The 21,380-nt window shown below is 38.7% G+C and overlaps 1 protein-coding gene across 1 annotated transcript; it reads right to left on the reverse strand.

The window, feature by feature from the left end:
* Positions 1-1,700: 1,700 nt before the first annotated feature.
* On the reverse strand, positions 1,701-19,738 carry LOC122827290 (collagen alpha-1(VIII) chain-like). The gene is given in 4 exon segments (XM_044110058.1): positions 1,701-5,791; positions 6,168-6,465; positions 19,542-19,637; positions 19,640-19,738. Coding segments are annotated over 4 exon segments (2,439 nt in total). The 3' UTR covers positions 1,701-3,845.
* Positions 19,739-21,380: the final 1,642 nt, after the last annotated feature.

The raw sequence follows: 21,380 nt of genomic DNA on the forward strand, positions 1-21,380 counted from the left end.
TTTCCTCATTGGAGATATTTGGCTGTTCAAATGTGTTTTGTTATCCATCCATCCATTTTCTGTTCACCCTTGACCCTAATGGGGTCGGGAGGGTTGCTGGTGCCTATCTGCAGCTGCGTTCCGGGCGAGAGGCGGGGTTCACCCTGGACAGGTCACCAGTCTGTCGCAGGGCAACACAGAGACATACAGGACAAAGTTTATTCAATTGGTTTATATTTCCCGAGCTCTACATAACCATTCTTTTCACTCTGTAATATAGATATACCAGATGCTCAGCATAAGAAAGTCAAGTATTTGTTATTGTGGTTTCATTAAAAAAAAAGAGCTGTGTGAAGAACTGATGCATGTTTTTATGCAGAGAAAGTACGGTAAATGATTAACTGCGAGGAGAAAGAATGACATCTAGTGGAAGTCTTTAATGTAGCAGCTGAGTGATTCTCCGAATTCGGTACATTTTGGGGACTCAGATTACTTAAAAATATACCACAAAAAAAATGTGTTTTTGAACACTGTATCTATTAAAGAACTCTTTGAACCTCCAAGAAAATATCTCTCCACCTTATGCATGAAATCACAAACATTGTTACGAATTTATTTGTTACTTAGGTTGCTTTAAATTCAACCCCGTAACGGGACAATTTAATTTAATTCCTCGATGATAGTGGTTCCCAAAGTGCGCAGTACTATTGCGGGGGGGAGTGGGGGCGGTATGGATGAATGAAAAAAACAAACTGTTGCACAAATATGTTTCATTGTGAACATGGTTTGTAGTGTATTTTGGATTTTATTATAACCCATAGGGGGGACCCAGAAAATATTTGGGAGCCACTGCTGTATGAGTATAACTCTATGACATAATTAAACTATTTCCTCCAGTTCCTTTGAGGTCACCTGTCCCTTGATTAAAATAACTAATTTTAAGTATATTTTATTTGCTTCTGAATGCAACAGCTGAATCACCTCCCAAGTGCAGTCAGGTTCTCCAGAGTCCTGCTAATGACCTCATTATTTGACTCAGGTGTGTTGAAGTACATCTAAAAGTTGCAGGACACCGGCCCTCAAGGACCCACCTTTACAGTGTGAGCAGGAAGAGACTTAAGTGATGTCACTTCCAGGGTGCTGAGGAAATTGGACTGAACTATTATTTATAAAAAGGAGGGATTGGTATGCCGTTACCATTCCCTCCAACCCCGTAGCAGTTTTGTTACGGGGTTGAACAAAACTGCTATTTTATAAATAATTCATGTATTTTTCTCATATTTAACTTTTAGGTTAAAGTATACCAAAAATGTTTATAAGGGTACAAATAACTTGCAGTTACTGGCTAATTTTATTTGTTTGATATTAATTGAAAAGTTGACATTGATCAGTGGGGACTTGCTCATTTGGCTGATCTCTATGCTTCAACAACCCATACAATCTTTCAAAACATAATTTTTAAAATATATCTGCATGTTATTTTACCAAGACACATGGATATTTCTATTTCTTGATTTTCTCAAACATGTGGTTTGCATTATATGGAAATCTTTGAGATAAACCTGTGAGACACAAAATGCAGCGAATTCAGAGAACGACCCAGCTGTTGACCCGACTGCTCTGTCAAATACGGTAAAAGTAAACTGGACAACATATAAACCTGGTGTTAAATCTCTTTCAAAGTGAATAAAAAATCAAACAGAGGAGCTACACAAGTATTCGTTTTAATTATTAACTTTTATTTGAAAATAGAGAAAAATCAAGCAGAAAAAAACAGAAGTTAAAATTCTAATTCAATTCTATTGAAAAATACTTCTAATATTTGAAATGGAAATTAAAGGTTGCTGTAACTCCTATCAACTAAGTATTTTCAAAGACTCATTTTGGATGATGATCCTTTTTGCCATTTTGGATGAAGAGTAGCAGTCAGTCTTGCAACAAAGTTGAAGAGCCCTCTGACTTAAGACTGTTGCAGTAAGACTTTCTCATGACTGTCATGAGATGCTAACAGTGAAATATTCGGGCATCGGTGATGGTATATGACAGTAACATGTTCTCGATGACACCATGGCGAGCACTGCTAATCCACATCATTTTCTTTTAACACTCATTTTCAGATCTCTTGTCTGGTTGCATGGTCAGAAAGTTGGGCAAAGAGATGTTGGAGTCGCAAATTCTGTCCAAACATGCAACATCTCTACCATGATTAGACAGTATTCCCAAACCACGCTTGGGCATACTGAATTGAAGCATAAGTATTCCATTTGAGGAATACTGATGTGCTGGGAATAGTTTATATGCTTGAAGTCTACAAAGAGAATAAATCTGAACTAATATAACAGAGCAACTCCAACATGCTGCCACCATGAGTGGCACAATTCTAGAGTGAAACAAAAGCTTGATTCTTTCGCTGACACACAGTTTAGAGAAAAACAAGAAAATTCACGTTTTGGAAACACTTTAAGTATACAGAAATATACAGAGGATTTTATTTCAAAATGACATGCATCATTTGAAGACAAGAAGAAAAACTGGCAGATTCTGCTTGAAAAATGTGTCTTTCAATAGATTTTGTTTTAACCTTACACATTGTTTCTGTTGAATTTTTGAAGTGAATTATTTTTTCCACCCAACAAATAAAGCAAATTCAAGTAATCAGTAGTTGGAAAAAAAAAATAAATTAAAGAAACTACATAATCATCATTATGATGACAAGAAAAAAAGAGTGCATAACATGTAGGAAAATTTGTCAATTTGTGGATGTAGATGCAGTTTGATGTCTTTATATAATACTGATATAAAGACTGCAATATTTTACCAGCTGCATGTGCCAAGTAATATACAAAACATACAGAAATGATAAACAACGGAAAATACATATGTCGACAGTATAATTGTGAATAAATGAATGGCTTAATTAATATGTTATGTTCTTAATGTGCACAGAATACAGTAAAAATGAATAAAGCAATGGTAGCCAGTTATTTAGGTGAACAGGTTTACAGCAAATTATGTGCATATGGCAACTAATAACTCAGGGTAGCATGTTGCTATCACCTCGTGCTAATATGTAAAAGTGAAACCAATGTTAATTGCACCAAAATACATTGACCCTTTGCAAATATGTCACCTGATCACACTGAGGCACCATGATGGACGTCGGAAGTGAGAGACTAGAAAATTGAAGGGAGCGACTGAAATTGTTTCCCAAATTGTTTTGCCAGTACAACTATGGCTTCTACTTGTTCAAGTCGAGCTAATTTGTCTGTGGAAGTAACAGACCTGGTTGGGGCTTATGGACAGCAGTATTTATAAAAGTTGGATAGAGCTAGCACTTAGAAACCAACCCATACTTACCCTCCTGACATGCTTGCTGATTTGATCACATCACCATCTTTGCCTGAATTCACACCACAATATTTATACCATTACATCATAAACAGCACTTTCCTTCCACCAGAGCAGACTTAAAAGCAATCAGGTGTCTAGATGGTTACCAATACTTTTTGTACATGGTAGGCTACATGATGGTGGGACATTTTTTGGATAGTTACTAATTATTACACACATGCATTGTCCATAATCTAATATTTCATTGCATCTTACTAGACTTACTTACTTTACGAATGTTAAGTCTGCTAACCTTGAAAAAACGTGTACATGCGTTGTTTGGATGTCTGTCATGGCAGAAGGGGACACTTTCTGAAAAGTGTAACACGACATGCAAGGGGTCAATATTTTCTACTCTAGGCAACTGACACCTGGAAAGCACTGAGTTTTTCCTACATATATTCCCTAATCTTGGCCTACAAACACTGAGTCTCAAATACTTTTCCCTTTCAATGTATGACAATGGCCTCTACTTATTACATCAAGTACAGTAAGTATCCAGAAAATGTGGAATGGACATACTGACCAGCATAAAGTCCTGCTGCCTGGTCTGATGGAAGCTCTACATGAACAGTGTCTCCTTTTCTCAATGGGAGTACAGCGCTTCCTGAAGCCTGATCAAGCAAACCCTTTTTGTACTCGTCATAAGTGTACATTACTGGCTTACTGTTCTTCATCAGCGCCACCCAAACGTTGCCTCCCTTGCAGTGGACGTGGTAAGCAAAATAATAGATTCCTGGTATACTACATGTAAAAATACCATTTTGTGGATTGTAGTCCTGATTTCCGTTGTGGAGAAGTTTGTCAAATGTGATTGGGGAGCCTACTAGAGGGAACGGATTTGTCAGTTTTGCAGTGAATGCAGGAATCTGCTGATTGGTTCCACTAATCTCAACTCCATTGCCTGGCTTTTTGGGAACTTGTCCATTGTAGGGGCCTGTGTGAGGGAGGAATTGAATAATGTCAGGAGATTCAGTAAACATTCCTGGAGGGCCGGGAGGACCTGGAGGGCCGGGTTGTCCAGGAAGTCCAGGAAAACCACTGGGACCAGGGTTTCCTTGAGGACCAATTTGACCAGGGGTTCCTGGGGCCCCATTACCAGGATAACCAGGGTTACCTGTTGGTCCTGTTTCACCTTTTTGTCCTGGATGACCAGGAGGTCCAATTGGTCCCCCTGGTCCTGTAAGTCCAGGGATCCCCTGTGGACCTGGTTGGCCCTTGTTTCCAGAATCTCCTCCCTCTCCTTTTGGTCCTTGTAATCCTGCAGCACCAGAGGCACCAGGTAAACCTCTAGCCCCAGCTTCTCCTTTTGGCCCTATTGGCCCTTGGAATCCTCTTTGTCCAGGTTGTCCACCCTCTCCTGGCCTACCTGGCTGTCCTGAAAGACCTGGAGGTCCAGTTTCACCCTTCACTCCAGGATTTCCTCTAGGGCCAAATGTGCCATCTTCTCCCTTCTGTCCTGGGAAGCCAAGACTACCAGGAGGCCCGGTGGGCCCTGGTGCCCCAGGTATTCCTGTCAAACCAGTTAGACCAATAACTCCAGGTTGACCTACATGACCTTTGTCACCTTTTGGGCCTGGTTGTCCTGGAAGACCAGCATGTCCCTTGTGACCCTTAGGCCCTGGAAATCCTGTTTTCCCATAACCTGGCAAGCCTGGTGGTCCAATTAAACCAGGAGGCCCTGGTTCACCTTTTCCTCCAGAGAACCCTGGTAACCCTCTAACACCATCTTTTCCTGGTTTTCCTATTCCTGGTACACCTGGAAGTCCTGGTTGCCCTCTTTGACCTGGTGCTCCTACTAGTCCTGCTTCTCCAGGAGGACCCGGTTTTCCTGGAAATCCTGGTTGTCCAGGTACACCATTCAGACCAGGTTTGCCATTGCCAGGGAGGCCCACTTGTCCAGGAGGACCAGGTGGCCCACCAGGTCCATTCACACCTGGAAAACCAGGCAGTCCAAGCCCTTTATCGCCTTTTGGACCTTGAGGACCAGGAAACCCAGGTGGACCATTTTGGCCAGGTTCTCCTGGTTGCCCTTGCAGTCCTGGTAACCCCTGGCCTCCTGATTTTGAAATTCCAGGGAGTCCAGTGGGACCTGGGAGTCCTGGAGGCCCGGGAAGTCCTGTTGGCCCTTGACCACCAATTGGTCCAAGATCCCCTTTTGCTCCTGGTAATCCAGGGCCTCCAGGTTTTCCAGGCAATCCTGGCATTCCAGGTTTTCCATTTCCCTTGTATCCCTGAGAACCCGGGGGACCTGGCTTTCCTGGTGATCCAGGAATCCCCTGTCCTGGAAGCCCAGGGGGGCCTTGTGGACCTGGAGGGCCCACTGGTCCAGGGGGGCCTTCAATGCCTTGAGGTCCACCTGTGAAACCTTTCCCACTAGGAACAGGAAGAGGACCTTTAGATCCCCTTGGGAAGGTTTGTCCTGTGAATAAGTGAAAACAGACATACATGATCATGATGTAATGATCGAATAAATAAATGAATGACTTAAATTTTTAAAAATTATATATTAGTAGACCACAACAATTTGCGTCATTATTTGGAATATGGGTATTTCTTTATTTTAATGTGAATTAACATTTAAAAATAAACCCAAAATCAACAAATAGCCATGAGATGTGTGTGTATGGTGTGCACACACACCAATACACCAATAGAAAAATGGATGGATGAATAAATAACTGATATCCCAATACCAAACCTTGTGGAACACCACACGCTACTTTATTAAGATTCTGTCTAGTATATTACTAAAAAAGGATAAAGCTTCCTTTTGTTTATATAGTGTAAAACATCACCTTTGCCTTTTGTCAATGGTCTAATTTTTCCAATTTGCAAAGGCAATGGCAGTTGTGGAGCATCTTTTCCATGCTGGGACATAGATGGGATCCCTTTGCTGAAAGGTGAATGTGGCATCTCGTTCCCCAGGAACTGCTGCTGAGGAAAGTCATCGCTGTACTGCGGGATGGGCTGAGGCTGCTGCTGAGGTGGCTGCTTTGGTCCATAATATGCTCCCCCATCAGCTGTGTTCATTACATATGGCTGGAGTAGAAAGACAACATGGCAGGAGAAACGGAGAAGTACAGCCATCATTTTCTGTGGAGAAAGAGGGAGAAAAAAAAGGTCTTTTTTTGCTTCAAACAAAAACAAAACAAACAAAGTCTATTTTGTGCAAAAATTTATAGTAACATGTAACAGATGTTATTAGCACCACAAGTGTCAAACAAAAAGAAAGTCTTTATTCTACCAGGATGTGAATTCCCCTCTTTCTGTGTGTACCTTGAGGATTTAGACAATGTCTACATACATAAAATAATCTAATTAATGCTGTGGATTGGTGAACATGATCTTTAATCATTTAAACATGTTTGCGTTTGAGGAATCCGTTAAGTGATGCCAAGAGTGCTCTGTGAGATAAACATGAATGCATGAATGTATGTTTTCTCTCCAGCTTTAGCGTTTATTTAAAATGAAGCTGAACTATGGAAATTAAAGAATTTGGATTGCTGCAGTAATTTTAGTGAGATTTGCTTACATATCGGCGAAGCAAGTATTTAAAATACACAATCACCATAATAGAGAAAAAGTAACCAGCACTGAAGATGAAGGGTTCCTGTGAAAGATCCTCTTCATGGACTCTTCTGAATAATAGATGGATGAGGGCTTTATTTTTTTCCCGTAATTGTACATGTTTAGCAAATATTATGAAGTCTATTCTGATAGTAAGTACTTCATATTTTCTTTATCATTTTTGTCACAAAGACATTCATATGATTGGTAACATGAAGGCACTCACATAAAATGCCCACCTTGCCCTTCTCCTCAGGAATATTTGAGGATATTAGCAGAATTTATTAAAATGATTTTTTTTTCTAATAATATTATGTTGTATATTGGTAGCACTAGGTATGGAGTACTGATCCTGTCAAAATTTGGAATAATGGTAGAAATAAATAAATAAATGCTTCAATTAAATTATTAATGTGCCAGTTTTTGCATCTAAGAAATAAAAGAAAAAGGAATTTGACCAACTTATTTGATAATATATTATCACATAGATTAATATTTCAACATGTTCAATTTAATATTATCACTATGATAAATTTTTCTATTTTGTTTTATGAATTATTTTTCCTTTTTTTTAAATTATATTTTGTATGTACTTCATTTAAAAAAAAAAAGAATATTATTATAGTTTTGTCCTATGAACATGGAACTGAAGCGAGCTTAGGAACGATGTGGTTAGAGCTGATGTCATATTTGATCATGTGAAAAGAGCTTGTAAATGTTGCCATTATTCTGTCACTCACTCCTGAATGCAAACTGACATTAAAATTACTCAACCAGTAAGGCACACAGTTAGAAATGTCAGATTAGTTGACAAAAACATGCCAGGTTTCATAGATAAACGTTCTCACATATCTCATGGTTGTAAAGCACCCACAAAACACCTTACTGGGTCACAAAAGTGACTATGCAACTTAGCATTGCAATTAATAGGTGCCAGTCACAATGATGTTTTTCATGTTGCCAAACAGCGCACAATTGCATAAAATATTTAGCCAAACGTCTTTTTCGAACCAGAGAGTGATCCAAAAGCTCCGAGCTTTTAAATTCAAGAGGATGTTACACAACGAGACACTTAACTGATCTCAGCTGTAGTCCAAAACTCTTGGACTCAAACAAGCTGCTTTTATCTCCTGTGGGTGACTGGTGAACACATTTCGTTAGGCAACAGGGCAACAATCAGCACATACTAGTCTTTATGATCTATAGGCAATATGCATAAAAAACACACAGAAACCCTGAGTAGTCAGGTAAGATGGGGTGATAAAACAGGGTTCAACTGGCGCTAAGGGGCTCAACATATTCCAAGAATATAGCGTATAATTGGACTGTCATAGCAGATATCAAAAACACAAGTTATTCTGTTTGCTGAGCAACAACATTTATCCCACTGATATAAGTTAAGTTTTAGTTGGCTAGCATTTGATAATAATTACCTCTAACACCTATAATAAAAGTGGTTGGATTCGAGAAAGTCCATATCACCAATCATCTTTTGCTTCCCAGACAGAGTAAAGAGCAGCAATCCATGTGTTTCCAGCACAGAATGGAACTCTGATAAGCATCAAATTATAAAACTATTACATGTCGGCGCTTGATTATGCAGGATGGAAATTAATGGAAACACTTCAATCATATAGCTGAACTTTATCTCTGGTTTACGTCACACAGAGAGTGGCTAATTTTACAAATATTCACCACTCCTTAAATCTGAAGCTTCATTAGTAATTTAGGAACCCTGGTTTTTATAGTTTGTCTTACACAATCTCAGTTGACATCAACCTTCAATGAGTACATAGCTTATTTGCACATAAGGTAGGTGGATATTTCAATAAAACTAATGCTAGGACCTAGAAATGTAAACAATAAGGTTATCACTGGATATTGAGGACATTTGTGTTTGGTCAATGGTTTTCATTGCGGTAACAATGATGGAATTGTTCCAACTGTTTTATAGTATATGGGCATTATTTTCACAGGTAAATTATAAAGTAAATTTACAAGCAGAATTTCCTGATTTTGTGCCAGATATTGTGAAATCCCGCATTTCAAAACAACCAAGAAAAATGTCCTATGCAACTAAATTGACACAAAGTAATTACTCTGATTTGGTTAGCAAACTTTTTTCATACTGTGACAGTTTCCAATAGAATAACATAGCAAAGCAATGGGAAACATCTGTTAGAAGGGAAATGCATTACAGACCCAGAGATTTTAGCAGGACCTGTCCTGGACAGGACTGTTATGACCAGGGCTGGAGCGTGTGGGGAACTGGGCTTTTTTTTCTGTTCGCCTGTTACTTCATCCTTCATCCAGCAGATGGTGTTAGAGGCTGCACACTTGGAGGGACATGCCCGCTGATTCTGCCAGCGCATCTGCGATTCATCATCCAATCATCCTGGAGTTTAAGATGAGCAGACTGCCAGCATCTTGTCGCCTGAGTGTTTGCCAGTAATGGTACTCTGAGCCGCTCTGAGATAGCTCTCTGTGATTTTCCCCTAGAAGTACTTTTAGTAAACAACTCCTGTTGGCTCTCTCTCTTTCTCTCTCTCTCTCTCTCTCTCAGGTGCTTCCTCGTGACGCCTTGGAAGATTCCCTCTGAAGTCCTAGCCCTGGCTTTTTGGATTGCCTCTTTCGTGATGCTGTGGATAGTTACCCACTGGTTGCCTGACTTCCATCTTCTCCCCTGCAGATTAACCTTAAACCGTTTCTGGATTTCCCAGCTGGCAATCGAATCTCTGTTTTCCTCCACACCTGAACTTACCTGTCCGCCCTCCACTGCAGCCTCCACATCATCAACCCAGAACTTACTCTGCAGAGATCTCTCTCTGGAACCTGGATCATCTCAAAGACACCCACAAAGAGACCAAAACTACAAACCCACAGTTTCCCCCCTTCCCGGTGGAACTTATTTTCAATTCAAGTAAGATCGGTCTAATTTCTCTCGAAGTTCCCCTTTCAGAAAACCTCAAACTCACAATTTCCCTTTGCTGCTCTTCAGTGTGCAGATGATCCCTTGTGCGCACCCCAAGGACCAGACCCACTCAATAAACCTTTTAATATTGTTTAAATAAACTTTATTAATCTGATTTCCTGTTCTCCTGGTGTTCTGCATGTGGGTTAGGAAACTGGAACCCATCATGATGGAGCTAATCCTTCAGTCTTCAGCTTCCAAGCACATCTCTACAAAGTTAGTGTATGTCTATTTTTGTCGATTTACAAGCAATATAAACAATATAAACGCCAATCATTTGGCGTTTATAAAACGCCAAATGGAATGATGGAAACTACATGGAATGATGTCCATCATTCCATGGACATCATTCATGGACATGGAATGTCCATGAAACTACATGGAATGATGTCCTTTCCATTTCCTCAGTATCGGGGTCATTTACAACTGTTCAACAATACAGACCCATCCTCTCCTTGGTATAAAACCCATTTAGAGCTATTACTCTGGGGTGAGCTCTCTGTGTCGAGCACAATAAGCCTGATTGAGTGATTTCCTCTTACAGGCAATTTTTTCCACAACATGACATACAAGAATGCCACTCTTAACATACAAGAATGTACATCAAGCACTCAAGGCCGTGCAAAGACCTTTGGAGGGGCGGGGGTTCAAAGTTCAAAAAGGGCACATTGAACAAGATCTTAAAACACAGTGCAACAACATAGCAACAACCCATATTCATCAAGAATTTAACTGGATCCTACTATATCTTTGCCTTCATGTTGGGACAATGCAAAGCAAATGTATATTTTCCCCAAAAGGTATAAAGTTGCTGTTTCTGATGCTGACAGTCCTGGAGGGCTGAGTTGATCTGAGACTAGCTGTTAAACAAACCAGAGGAGAGAAGGTCAAAGGTAATGAAGTTATGGAATAAGCACATTTGCTGCCATTTTACTAATAAAGCCCTAATAATATATATTTAACCTCTACAACAACTTGGCTGCAGTGTGCTTTATAGATCAAAAAAGCTCAAAGGTCCATCCATCCATCCATTTTCTGTTCACCCTTTTCCCTAATGGGGTCAGGAGGGTTGCTGGTGCCTATTTCCAGCTACGTTCCGGGCGAGATGCAGTGTACACCCTGGACAGGTTGCCAGTCTGTTGCAGGGCAACACAGAGACATACAGTACACACAACCATTCACACACACTCACACCTAGGGAGAATTTAGGGAGACCAATTAACCTGACAGTAGTGTTTTTGGACTGTGGGAGGAAGCCGGAGAACCCGGAGAGAACCCACGCATGCATAGGGAGAACATGAAAACTCCATGCAGAAAGACCCCGGGCCGGGAATCGAACCCAGGACCTTCTTGCTGCAAGGCAGCAGTGCTACTAACTGTGCCACTGTGCAACCCAAGCTCAAAGGTATTGACTCTATATAATCTTTTGATGATAACATCTCTGAGATCAAGAATTATAAGACTGATATATCGAAGCAAAGAAAACTAAAAGTACTAAACGACTAGCTGGCGAGAACAGTATGCCTCAACTTATCCACAAGTCTTTAAAGATAAATAATATAAGCTGTGACATTTAATTTCCCTTTGGGATTAATAAAGTGTTTTTGAATTGAATTGAATTAAAATATAAGGCCATCCACAGCTTGACCTGGCTCATGTCTGGGGCCAAGAAATTGGTCTCAAACAGTTGGACTGTTTAGAACAGGCTATAATAAATTCTGATACAAATGTATTTTTTATTTTTTTATGACTCTATTTTATTTTAAATTCTTTAACATCATATTTTGCTTGATGACAGTCCCATGGAGCAAAATGTTTCGGCCTGCAGTTATCACGTCTTTGCCAACTCTTCCAACCGCAGTTGGCTGGGCTTGCTGATGAGTCAATACTCTTTTATCACCTCCAACTTTTCTTTGAGAACAATCAGGTTTCCATTCCCCTTCGTGTTCTCCTGCTGACTGATTCCAGATGGGCGGCTTCAATAAACAAACAATAAGCAGGGGCATGTCATCACTTTACAGGATCGGCTTCAGATTTCACATCGTTTTGGAGCAGGAAGGGAAATTGCACGGTTTTGCATTCGGAAATCATAACCTTTTGCCAAGGCAGTTTGCACAAAAGAATCCACCAGTCAGGTGACAGCAGGATGCTAAAGTGCCAAGAGAAACTCTGGGGAAAGCATTAGTGTTCAAACAATTTTTAATGACTTCTCGCATGAATGTTTGTGAGTTAACGTTGATTATTTGTTCTGCCTTTAAAGTTTCTGCAGACAAAATGTAAATAGATTCTTAAAGGCAAAATGCTATCAGTGCATGTAAAACAGAGGTATCAATTCTATTCATCAGAGAATGGGAAAATGATTACTAAAATATGAATATTTTCTTTCTTCCTTTAGCTATTAACATCCATATACTGGTGTTTCTCAATATGTTAGAATTTCATTGAAAATGTACATCTATTTCAGTAATTGGATAAAAAAAAAAACATTGCATAATATATTCATGACACAGGATTAAAATTGAGTTTGTTAATTTTGATGATTATGGCTTTCTATGGACATTTCTATTTTTCTGATGAATGACCTTTGTTTACTCAATAAATATAAACCATAACGAGGATTTCCTTCCATTCAACTTTCTGTTTATATACTTCGAAGAAGTTATGGCTTCTTTGATAAAATTCCATGGTGGTGTATTGTCCCTATGGATGTAAGCAATAACTGCCTTAGATTTGAAGCTTAACGTTTTTCAGCTACTTGTTTTCCCTCCACTCAACCTTCCATTTATACATTTCAGCACAGCACTTTGAATGGCTCTAAGTACCTTCTCCTTTTTATGGCAGTCGTGAGAGATGATCATGTGTGAGAATAATCATTTTCAGTCAAACCTTTTTTTACACATAACTTTATATTCAAATGCTTGAGAGAATTTGAATATAATGCTCTCAAGCATTGTATTCAAGCATTATATTCAATTCTTGAGAGCATTATATTATATCTAGCATTGATTGTCTGCTGGATGTGACTGTGTGGAACACGCTTTTTCTAGTTGAAAAATATTATTATTATTATTATTATTATTATTATTATTATTATTATTATTATTATTATTATTATTATTATTATTTTATTTATTTTTTGTTGTTGTTGTTGTTAATCCCCTGCAATATCCTATTTTCTGAGAAAAGTGATTTTATTTTTCAATATCTGTAAGGCACTTTCATCATACTAAATAGAAATATGCATTTGAAAAACATCACTGTGTAAAATAGACAAAACCTTTGTGTCCAATTACTGTAATGTTCTAATATGATATTATACTGAACTTGCAGCAGAGGGCGCCAAAGTCCACTTTAGAATTGTTTTATTTATTTCTAACAGGCGGAAAGCCATCAATAATAAAAAACTAAAATACTCAATTACTTCAACAAATAAGGCCAAATTTGTGCTATTATTTCCACAATCCACAGCCACGTTCATCACAAGTGGCTTTTCTTTTCTCCGTTTTCTCTTTTCATAGTTAGCCAACTATCAGCTACAAAGTAGTTCCATCACTTGAAATTCAATGTTGATTTCCTCTCATTCAACTTTCTTTCGTGTCTGTATTCAGTTTCTTTGTATTAAGAAAGCTGAGCCTCCTGGACCAGATATTCAGTTCAAGAGGTTAAAAAGTAAAAGTCAGTAAGAAAGTATAAAGAAAAACCAGACAGTCTCTCTATCTATTCATCTGTCTTCCTTAGAGTTTCTCTTTTTCTCTTGGAGCGGTAAGAACCACAAGTCACCAAATGTCTAGCCACGATTTTTATCCCAGGCTCACCCTCCTCCACCCCCACCGGAAAAAAAAATCATTTGGAAAAAGGTTTTCCTGCTAGCTCTTGAATTCTGTCAAAACAGAGTATCTAATGTCTGTGGATGGCAGTTAATAGCAGCTTTGAATTTTGCAAACTCCAGTTTGAACATTAGAGTTTATTTCTCATGACATGTTCCACTTTCTCACACAGCAGGAAGGAAACAGCATCCCGGGCGCGTCTGCATTTCTGAGCCTTCAGTTCGACCATCAGATTATTTTTTTTTTGCAGGGTGGTTTTGCCACATTCCTCCTTTTTTCAGCTATTTTTCACATTTGCACCGACTCATAAGTGGAAAAACCCTCCAAGTGAATGAATATTTTTGTAAGCAATGAAAGTGTTATGGCCAATAACCAGATCTTATAATGTATCCTAAAACCACAGACTCCACTGGGGAATTTGGTGCTTTTAAACTGCAGAAATATATTTCCTGAACTGTGTGAATACAAGCCAAAACAGCTAATGCCTCAAAATGTACTAAATATGGAGCTCATGACTAGTTAGCTCTCTAATTTTTTTTTGAAATTTGTTTTCTGGTCCACACTGGTTTTATGAAAAACATCAGCAGAAATAACCCCAGTTTGTAAAGACATAGTTTCTTTGAATTTCCCTTGAAATTCAAAGAAACTATGAAAGACATCATGAAAGACAAACTTTTTCAAGGCTAACAGGCTCTCTACTTTACATTGACCCCAAGCAGCAAAAGAGGTCTAAAGGTGATCTACTTGAGGCGGCCTCTAAAAACCTTTGTAACTATTGTAATTGTTCAAACACCAACAATTTAGGCTGCATTAATATACTCAGTAGAAACAATCATAGCACTAACATTATCACAGAAGCGTCTTTGTTGCCAATCTTTGGGGAACAACCAATTAGCACCAAAGAAAGTAAAAGGCGTTCCTAGATCGGCTGGTTTTAAAATGGTCAGCCAATAGCGTGTCAAGCAGGTATTTCATCTTTTTAGGCTGGAGATGTTGTATATTGTAAATAACAACTACAAAAAATTGTTGTTTTTTTCGTAGTTTTTCATGCCACAGAAGCTTCTTGAAACAGTTTTGCAGAATAAGCCAATAAAACAGACCACAACATTTTTGCATGAAAATCTAAATAAATCACTGTTAAAACTGTTATTATATTAGTTTAGCAGTGTCATTTGGGGAGGCGCTATGTTATATGAATCACATCTTTTCCAATCTAATTGTAACCAAACCACAAATACCGCGAAAGATTTCCCACATTTTAATCTGAATTCAGACACGGAGGGAGTCAACAATGCAGCCTGCCGCTGTGAGTAAAGCTCTCCAGACCAGTAGTAATGGGCGTCTGATGGTGACACCTGTGTGAGTCGGATTCCCTCAGGTGGATTGGTGGTTTTGGGCGCTGCTTGGGATTTTGTGTACAGGGTCTGCCCAGCAGGATGTTCCAACAAACACTAGTTGCCTTGTGGAGGGATGTATTACGATGTGATGAAACCCAATTGCAACATTTTGGTTAATCCAAAAGGCTAAGAACACTGAGCTAAACCTGAATAACATAACCATGGTGCTGCTCTGGGTAGAAAACAGCAGATAGAGAGCTTTATCAGACATTCATTCAAATGGCTTCATAATATGAATATGAAAATATTGTCGGCTTCACAAGCTTTTCCACATTATGACCCCTCAAAACAGCTTTAGCATCCAGGCAGAGACCCCCTTTGTCAACACAAAGACAATGCTACAACACATAAAACATCAACGTCGAGAACGTTTTTTCCTCACTCTTTTTCACTATTCAATAATTATTACATTCATTTGTCATGAATGCTGTGTCCTACCTTCTGATTTTAGTCAGCTAAAATTCTTCTTAAGGTTTCCATAGCAGAACTTTGGTCTTTTTCTTGTCAGAGACGTTTCCATAACGTTTATCAAGCTGCTATGCTAGCTTGAGGAGCAAAGTAGCACGATAAGCCTGACTAAAATGAGCATGGGAAATAATGTTTGAACTATTTTAAGTTAGATTTTATAATGACTGAAACACAAACTGGAGTTTAAGATATAAATCCATACATTTTCTTTACATCCTTCTCCCTATTGGGGTTGGGAGGGGTACTGGTGCCTAGCTCCAACAAACGTTTCGGGCAAGAGGCGGGGTTGCCAGTCTGTCGCAAGTCTATAAAGAAATTAATGAATAATTACAATTTATTGGATACTTTTTCAATTTAGCTTTTTTCCCCCCTCATCTTCCCTCAAGCTTTATGAGGGCTTGCTAGCGCCCTCTGCTGATGTCCACATTGAACAACACTGGGTAAGGATTACATGAGTTGTGGAGAGTCAAAGTGAACTAAAGGGGGAAAAAAAAGGAAAGAAAGAAAAGAAAGTAGTACAGAAAAGAGGATGATTTAAGACCTAGAATGAGGCAGATACTAAAAAGTAATGCTGAGGTAGCTAAACGTCACCTTGAATTTCACTTTACATGCATGCCTCAACTCATTTGCATGCGTTTATATAAATATTCTGTCCCCTGCAAGTTTGTATCATCTTGGATAAAGTCTTATGAGTAATTGTAAAATTCATGACTGCAAAAATTCTATCTGTTACAAGATCCAGCTATAAAAACTGTCACTAAAAGCTAAAATATGATCCTCCCTCTTCCTGCTGTCCAGGTTGTTTTGCAGTTGAATAAGAGCTTATGAAAGTTATAAGTCTCTCTAGTTAGGACTTCGGAGCAAACATTGTCATAAATCTACAACTGTATGTGCAGCTGAAGTAGTGGTGAATAAAAGTGGGCCTGAGGTGAAAGTGTAGTTTTGTGTTTGATGACTGAAGTGGCCAGACTTTGTTTTTTTCTCAAGGTGCAATTGAATTTATTTGGGAAAATATGGTGGATGGAAAACATACAGAATTTTTTTTTGTGATCAAAACAATCATCCTATGAATAATCATCTATTAATCTTGTTCCCCACTTTTATTAAAGTCATTTATCACTCACAGATTATATGATAAATGTTTTGTCACATAAATGAACACACCTTTAAAATAATACTTTGTTGAAGAAGCTTTTGGATTCAGTTTCAGCATTCAGGCTCCTTCAACAGACTGGATCGTACTTGGCCAGAAATTCTAAGGATTCTGAACGCTGTGGGTTGTTTTGGTTGGCGAAAAGGACATCTTAAGATGTTGTCAGAATTGCTTGTTTGACATTATTAGATCAGGGTTGCATATGACATCAATTTAGACAAATTTCATCATTGAAAATTGGGACGTGATGAGATCTTGTTGTATCGTGATCTTAAAACATTGAAATGTGGCAACTATCTGATGAGCTCCAGCGAGTTGCAGTCAGCATGTGGAGATGTAAGAGAAAGTCCCTCAATTGCTCTCAAAGGATTTGTTTTGAGGCATTTTCGGTTTTCAGTAGAGCTGATAAAAGGCATCAGAGTGAAGGACGACACATGAACAACAATCAAACACAACAGGTGCTTCAGATGCTAGAGGCATAGCAACCACTGGTGGTTTATCTAATGGTATGTTGAGCTACATCACAATCAGCACACGCTATCATTAGCAACTGGAAATGGTAGCTTCTAAGGTTTGAAGTTAGGAAAAAAAAATCGATGGTTTGTTGAGTGTGTGGCAAAAATCACCAAAAAAGCAGAATAAAGTCTACTGAGGCTTTCTTCAAAGTGATTTTAAAATCTCATGTCATTCTCCATATTGCTTTTCATCTCATCTCAATTTTTCCTCGTTCCGCAGGTTTAGACACCTTAAGAGTGTTTAAGTGAGCATCATGGTGAAAGCAGTAATGCACTGTGAAAGTAAGTCCTCTGGGCCTCACCTTGACACTCGCGTAGTAACTCTTAGTGACACACTGCCGAACATGATATGTTAGAAAAATAAAAATATAATAAGAACAATAATAACAATAAACAACTACACAGAGCCTGTCAGCTAGGAACCCAACACACTGCAACATGTACTGAGGCCCCACACAAACTCCATCACACCAGTTGGGCAGCCTCACAGGTTCCCCTAACCCTGCCAGAGCCCCAAATGCCGACCCCGTTTTAAAATTCCAAAGACGTATATTCTACATTTTGAGCACAATAACTGCACTAATAACAGTAGGTTTGCTCATTTAAAAATGAAAAGAAATAGTTTTTCCGAATCCCGTCACACAGCTTTTCATCTGCATCCGATGGTTGTTCCGCTGACTGTTTGGACTCGCATGTAACTGAGCAGCAGCGTTTAATAAGAAGCTGGAAAGCTGGAGCTTGTGTGATGCCAGAACTCAGACTGCAGACGACGGAATGCAACCACCTTCAGGCAGTCTGATGCGCCTCAGGAACTCACAGAACCTGTGACCATGCTTAAACGGATTCCTTCACTGAACAAACCTCCTTCGAGTTCCCCCCGAAATCAAATGTTTCCTCTTGATAATATGGTTTTTCCCACTTCCTGGGCGGATTCTAAGAATCAAGTTGATAGGCAGTTGTCAAAAGACTTTTCATTCACACTTCCAGATGGCACAGAAACATCTGCCACAAAACAACACTGAGTATCATCAAAAGCACAACGTTAACCCGGTTACACATGGTGGTGGCAGCATGTAGAGAGGTTACATTTCTTGAGATAGAACATGGGATTTCTGTAAGGACATGAACAGATTAAAGTCCGTGTTGACCCAAAACATTTTAGGTGTCTGGGAGAGAGCTGAAGATGAAAGGGATTTTATTTTTTTCACAGATTTGTGCTCTCTTCCAAAAAGGAAACAGAGCGATGTAAAAGGATTGAGTTTAGAGCTCTGGAACAAATGTTCTTCACTTAGTCTCAGAAAAAAAAAGAAAAAAAAAGGATGAAAGCATCTTAAGAAACACAATGTTGTTGCTGGAGTAGAAGGAAAAACTCGTTATTTGTGAATCTAAAAATTTAGTTGCTTGGCAACTACAATATCTACAACAGTTTATAAAATATAAGAGTTTTTATTTTCCTTAAGTAGGATGTTTTTTGGCTTGGTGAAAACCTGAAAGAAAATTTCTTACAATCTTCTGATGAATCCAGAGCTTTCAGGTTTTATGTTCCATTAAAAAGCTGTTAAGAAACTAATAACACTGTACAGTCTGTGAAGCTCATTACAGTAAAGCATGTTCTTCTGCTGGAACCAAATCGAGTCAAAGAAATATCCATCACTATCCATAAGAGTGTAAAACCCAAAGCCCCTTATGTTTTAACAGCGAAGGGAAAAGAAGCAGAACTCAGGCTGGATTTTTTTAAGTTCCACAAATCATGTTTTATCATCTAAAAGCAAAAAGAATTTAGCTCACAACTTAAATTGTTTCCCTCCAGTCTGCCTTGAAAATTAAATTCCTCTTATTGCTGCTAAAAAGCAGAAACCAGTCGACATTTTTCCAGCAGTGCTGCTGACAGATGTGCGAAGCAAAACCCCCAAAATGTTAAGCCATTCCATTAACTTGTGCTGAATCCTGTCAAGATGCTGCACAGCTCATTTATTTTAACAAGCACAATCCAGAGTTATTCTTCCCAGGTGGATCTCCTGGTTTTTCATTCCTTTTTCTCGCTGCATGAAGAAATATGTCATATATGATATGCAAAAGCTTCCACAACAAAGCGTTTCCTCTTTAGTCGGCTCTGTGTGATTAAGTGTGTGATCTTTGATTTCACAACTCCTTTTTAGTCACAAAAAATGTAAAAAAAACAACTTTGTTTTCTCGGAATCAAACATCCAACTGAAAGCATTCACCATGCACAATCCCATCCATGAGTGGAAGTGGTGACAGATGACTTACCTTTAACTGTGGCTGCAGCAGCGGAGTTGGGAGTATCGTACAGCTCCGAGGAGTTCGCTTCCCAGCAGCTCGGGTGAAATCTTTGGCTTTTATTTCCAGGTGGGTGGAGCAGAACACGCAGCGAGACGAGAGCCACTGGATCTGTACATGCAAGGGTAAAGTAAGGGGAAAACAAGAGAAAACCACCAGTGGAACATTATGTTTGCAACAGTAGAGGTTGAGCAAAGGAGAGTGAGGAGGGGGGAAGAAATGGAGAAAAAAAAAAAAGGGAAACCCAACCAGCTGCACCAACTATATATCACGATGAGGAGGAAGATATTCGTTTGACTTGGACCTCTGTGTGCATTCTTCACATGCAGAAAGATTTAAAGGCAGGGTTTGACTTTGGTTAGCCAGCGTTTGCTGAGGTCAAATTCAAGCTGGGAAGGGAGGCTTTTGTGGCTGTTACAGTACATCCACAAGACTTCATAAAACTATCCCACTGTATAAGGAACACCTCAGCCGGGTCAAATTAAACATTTTCTGAAACAAAATATGAGACCACCAGTTACAGTTTAGATTAGTCCTTGTTTTTAGCATTTTTATGCTAATAGAATATGTGTAGATACCAGGCAAGATACCACAGCCTAAATCTACAAATCTTTGAGACTCCTAAAAATGCTTATAAAATGCCGTAGGGTCTTAGAACTACCGCACAAACTAACATCCACGGTTCTCTTTATTTCTAGTCCTGGGAGTGTAGCCAATCAGCTTCTAAGAGAATAAATGAAGGTTCTGTATTGGCTGGTGCGATGTTGTACACTGTATATATTTTAAACAATAATTTCACACATATAACACAATTGCAACCTGAAATAAATAGCACAATAGATGACAATTTAGCTAAAGCTAATTTATGGTAGCAGGATAGGTATTTTTACATTTACAGAATATTAGAATCGCAATCTAGAATTGACATTTAATAATATTTACAGCTATGCTTATGCTAGGAGAATATGTTGGCACTTCAAAATAGCTGTGTGCGCTACTATTCTACGTGTTTGTGTGAATTGTTACTTTAGATCTTCTTTTAAAAGCTGTCAAAAATAAATGTACTATGACAATCAAAGGGAATCGTTAAACGAATCCACTTCTTCATTGTTTCTATGAAGATAAAAAGCACAAACAGCAGCCAGGGGTTCAAACGAATGCAGAAAAAAGAAAGAACGAAAACAATAAAGCACGGTGGTGAAGGTTGATGATGTGGGCTTTAATTGCACCCACAGAATCATCCAGTTTCTGAATGTTTACCCATCATGCGATGCTTTGCTAGTGAGTAATGTATGTTTTTTTTTTAGATTTAAGAAAACTTGAATATGCCTAAAAAAATATGCTTGGATGTCATCAAAAATGTCCATCTTTAAAAACAACTATTTGTATGGATTATAGATACAAACGTGCGAAGGAGAGGGTTTTTTTTCAACATATGCATATTTGGTAACACTTTTGTTGACGGGGTGTGAATAAGACTGACATGATACTGTCATAAACATGACATAACACCTGTCAGGAACATGAGTAAGTCATCATGAATATTCATGACTGTTGTAATAAAGTGTCATTCGGTAAATCATGACACTTTTCATGCAAAGTTGACATTTTCAAAATGTCCTTGTTACGACAACTTGACACTCACCTAGATAAAAATGTCTTTGTTATGACAACTTGACATCATCATATGCCATGAATATGTCATAACAGTAATCACAATAATGTAATTAAGTGTTATTACACTGTCAAAAGCTTTAACAAAACAGTAATTAATATACCTGAAATAAAGCGAAACAAGTAGGACCAACA

This window comes from Gambusia affinis, linkage group LG24 (assembly GCF_019740435.1).
Source record: "Gambusia affinis linkage group LG24, SWU_Gaff_1.0, whole genome shotgun sequence".
Taxonomy (NCBI): domain Eukaryota; kingdom Metazoa; phylum Chordata; class Actinopteri; order Cyprinodontiformes; family Poeciliidae; genus Gambusia; species Gambusia affinis.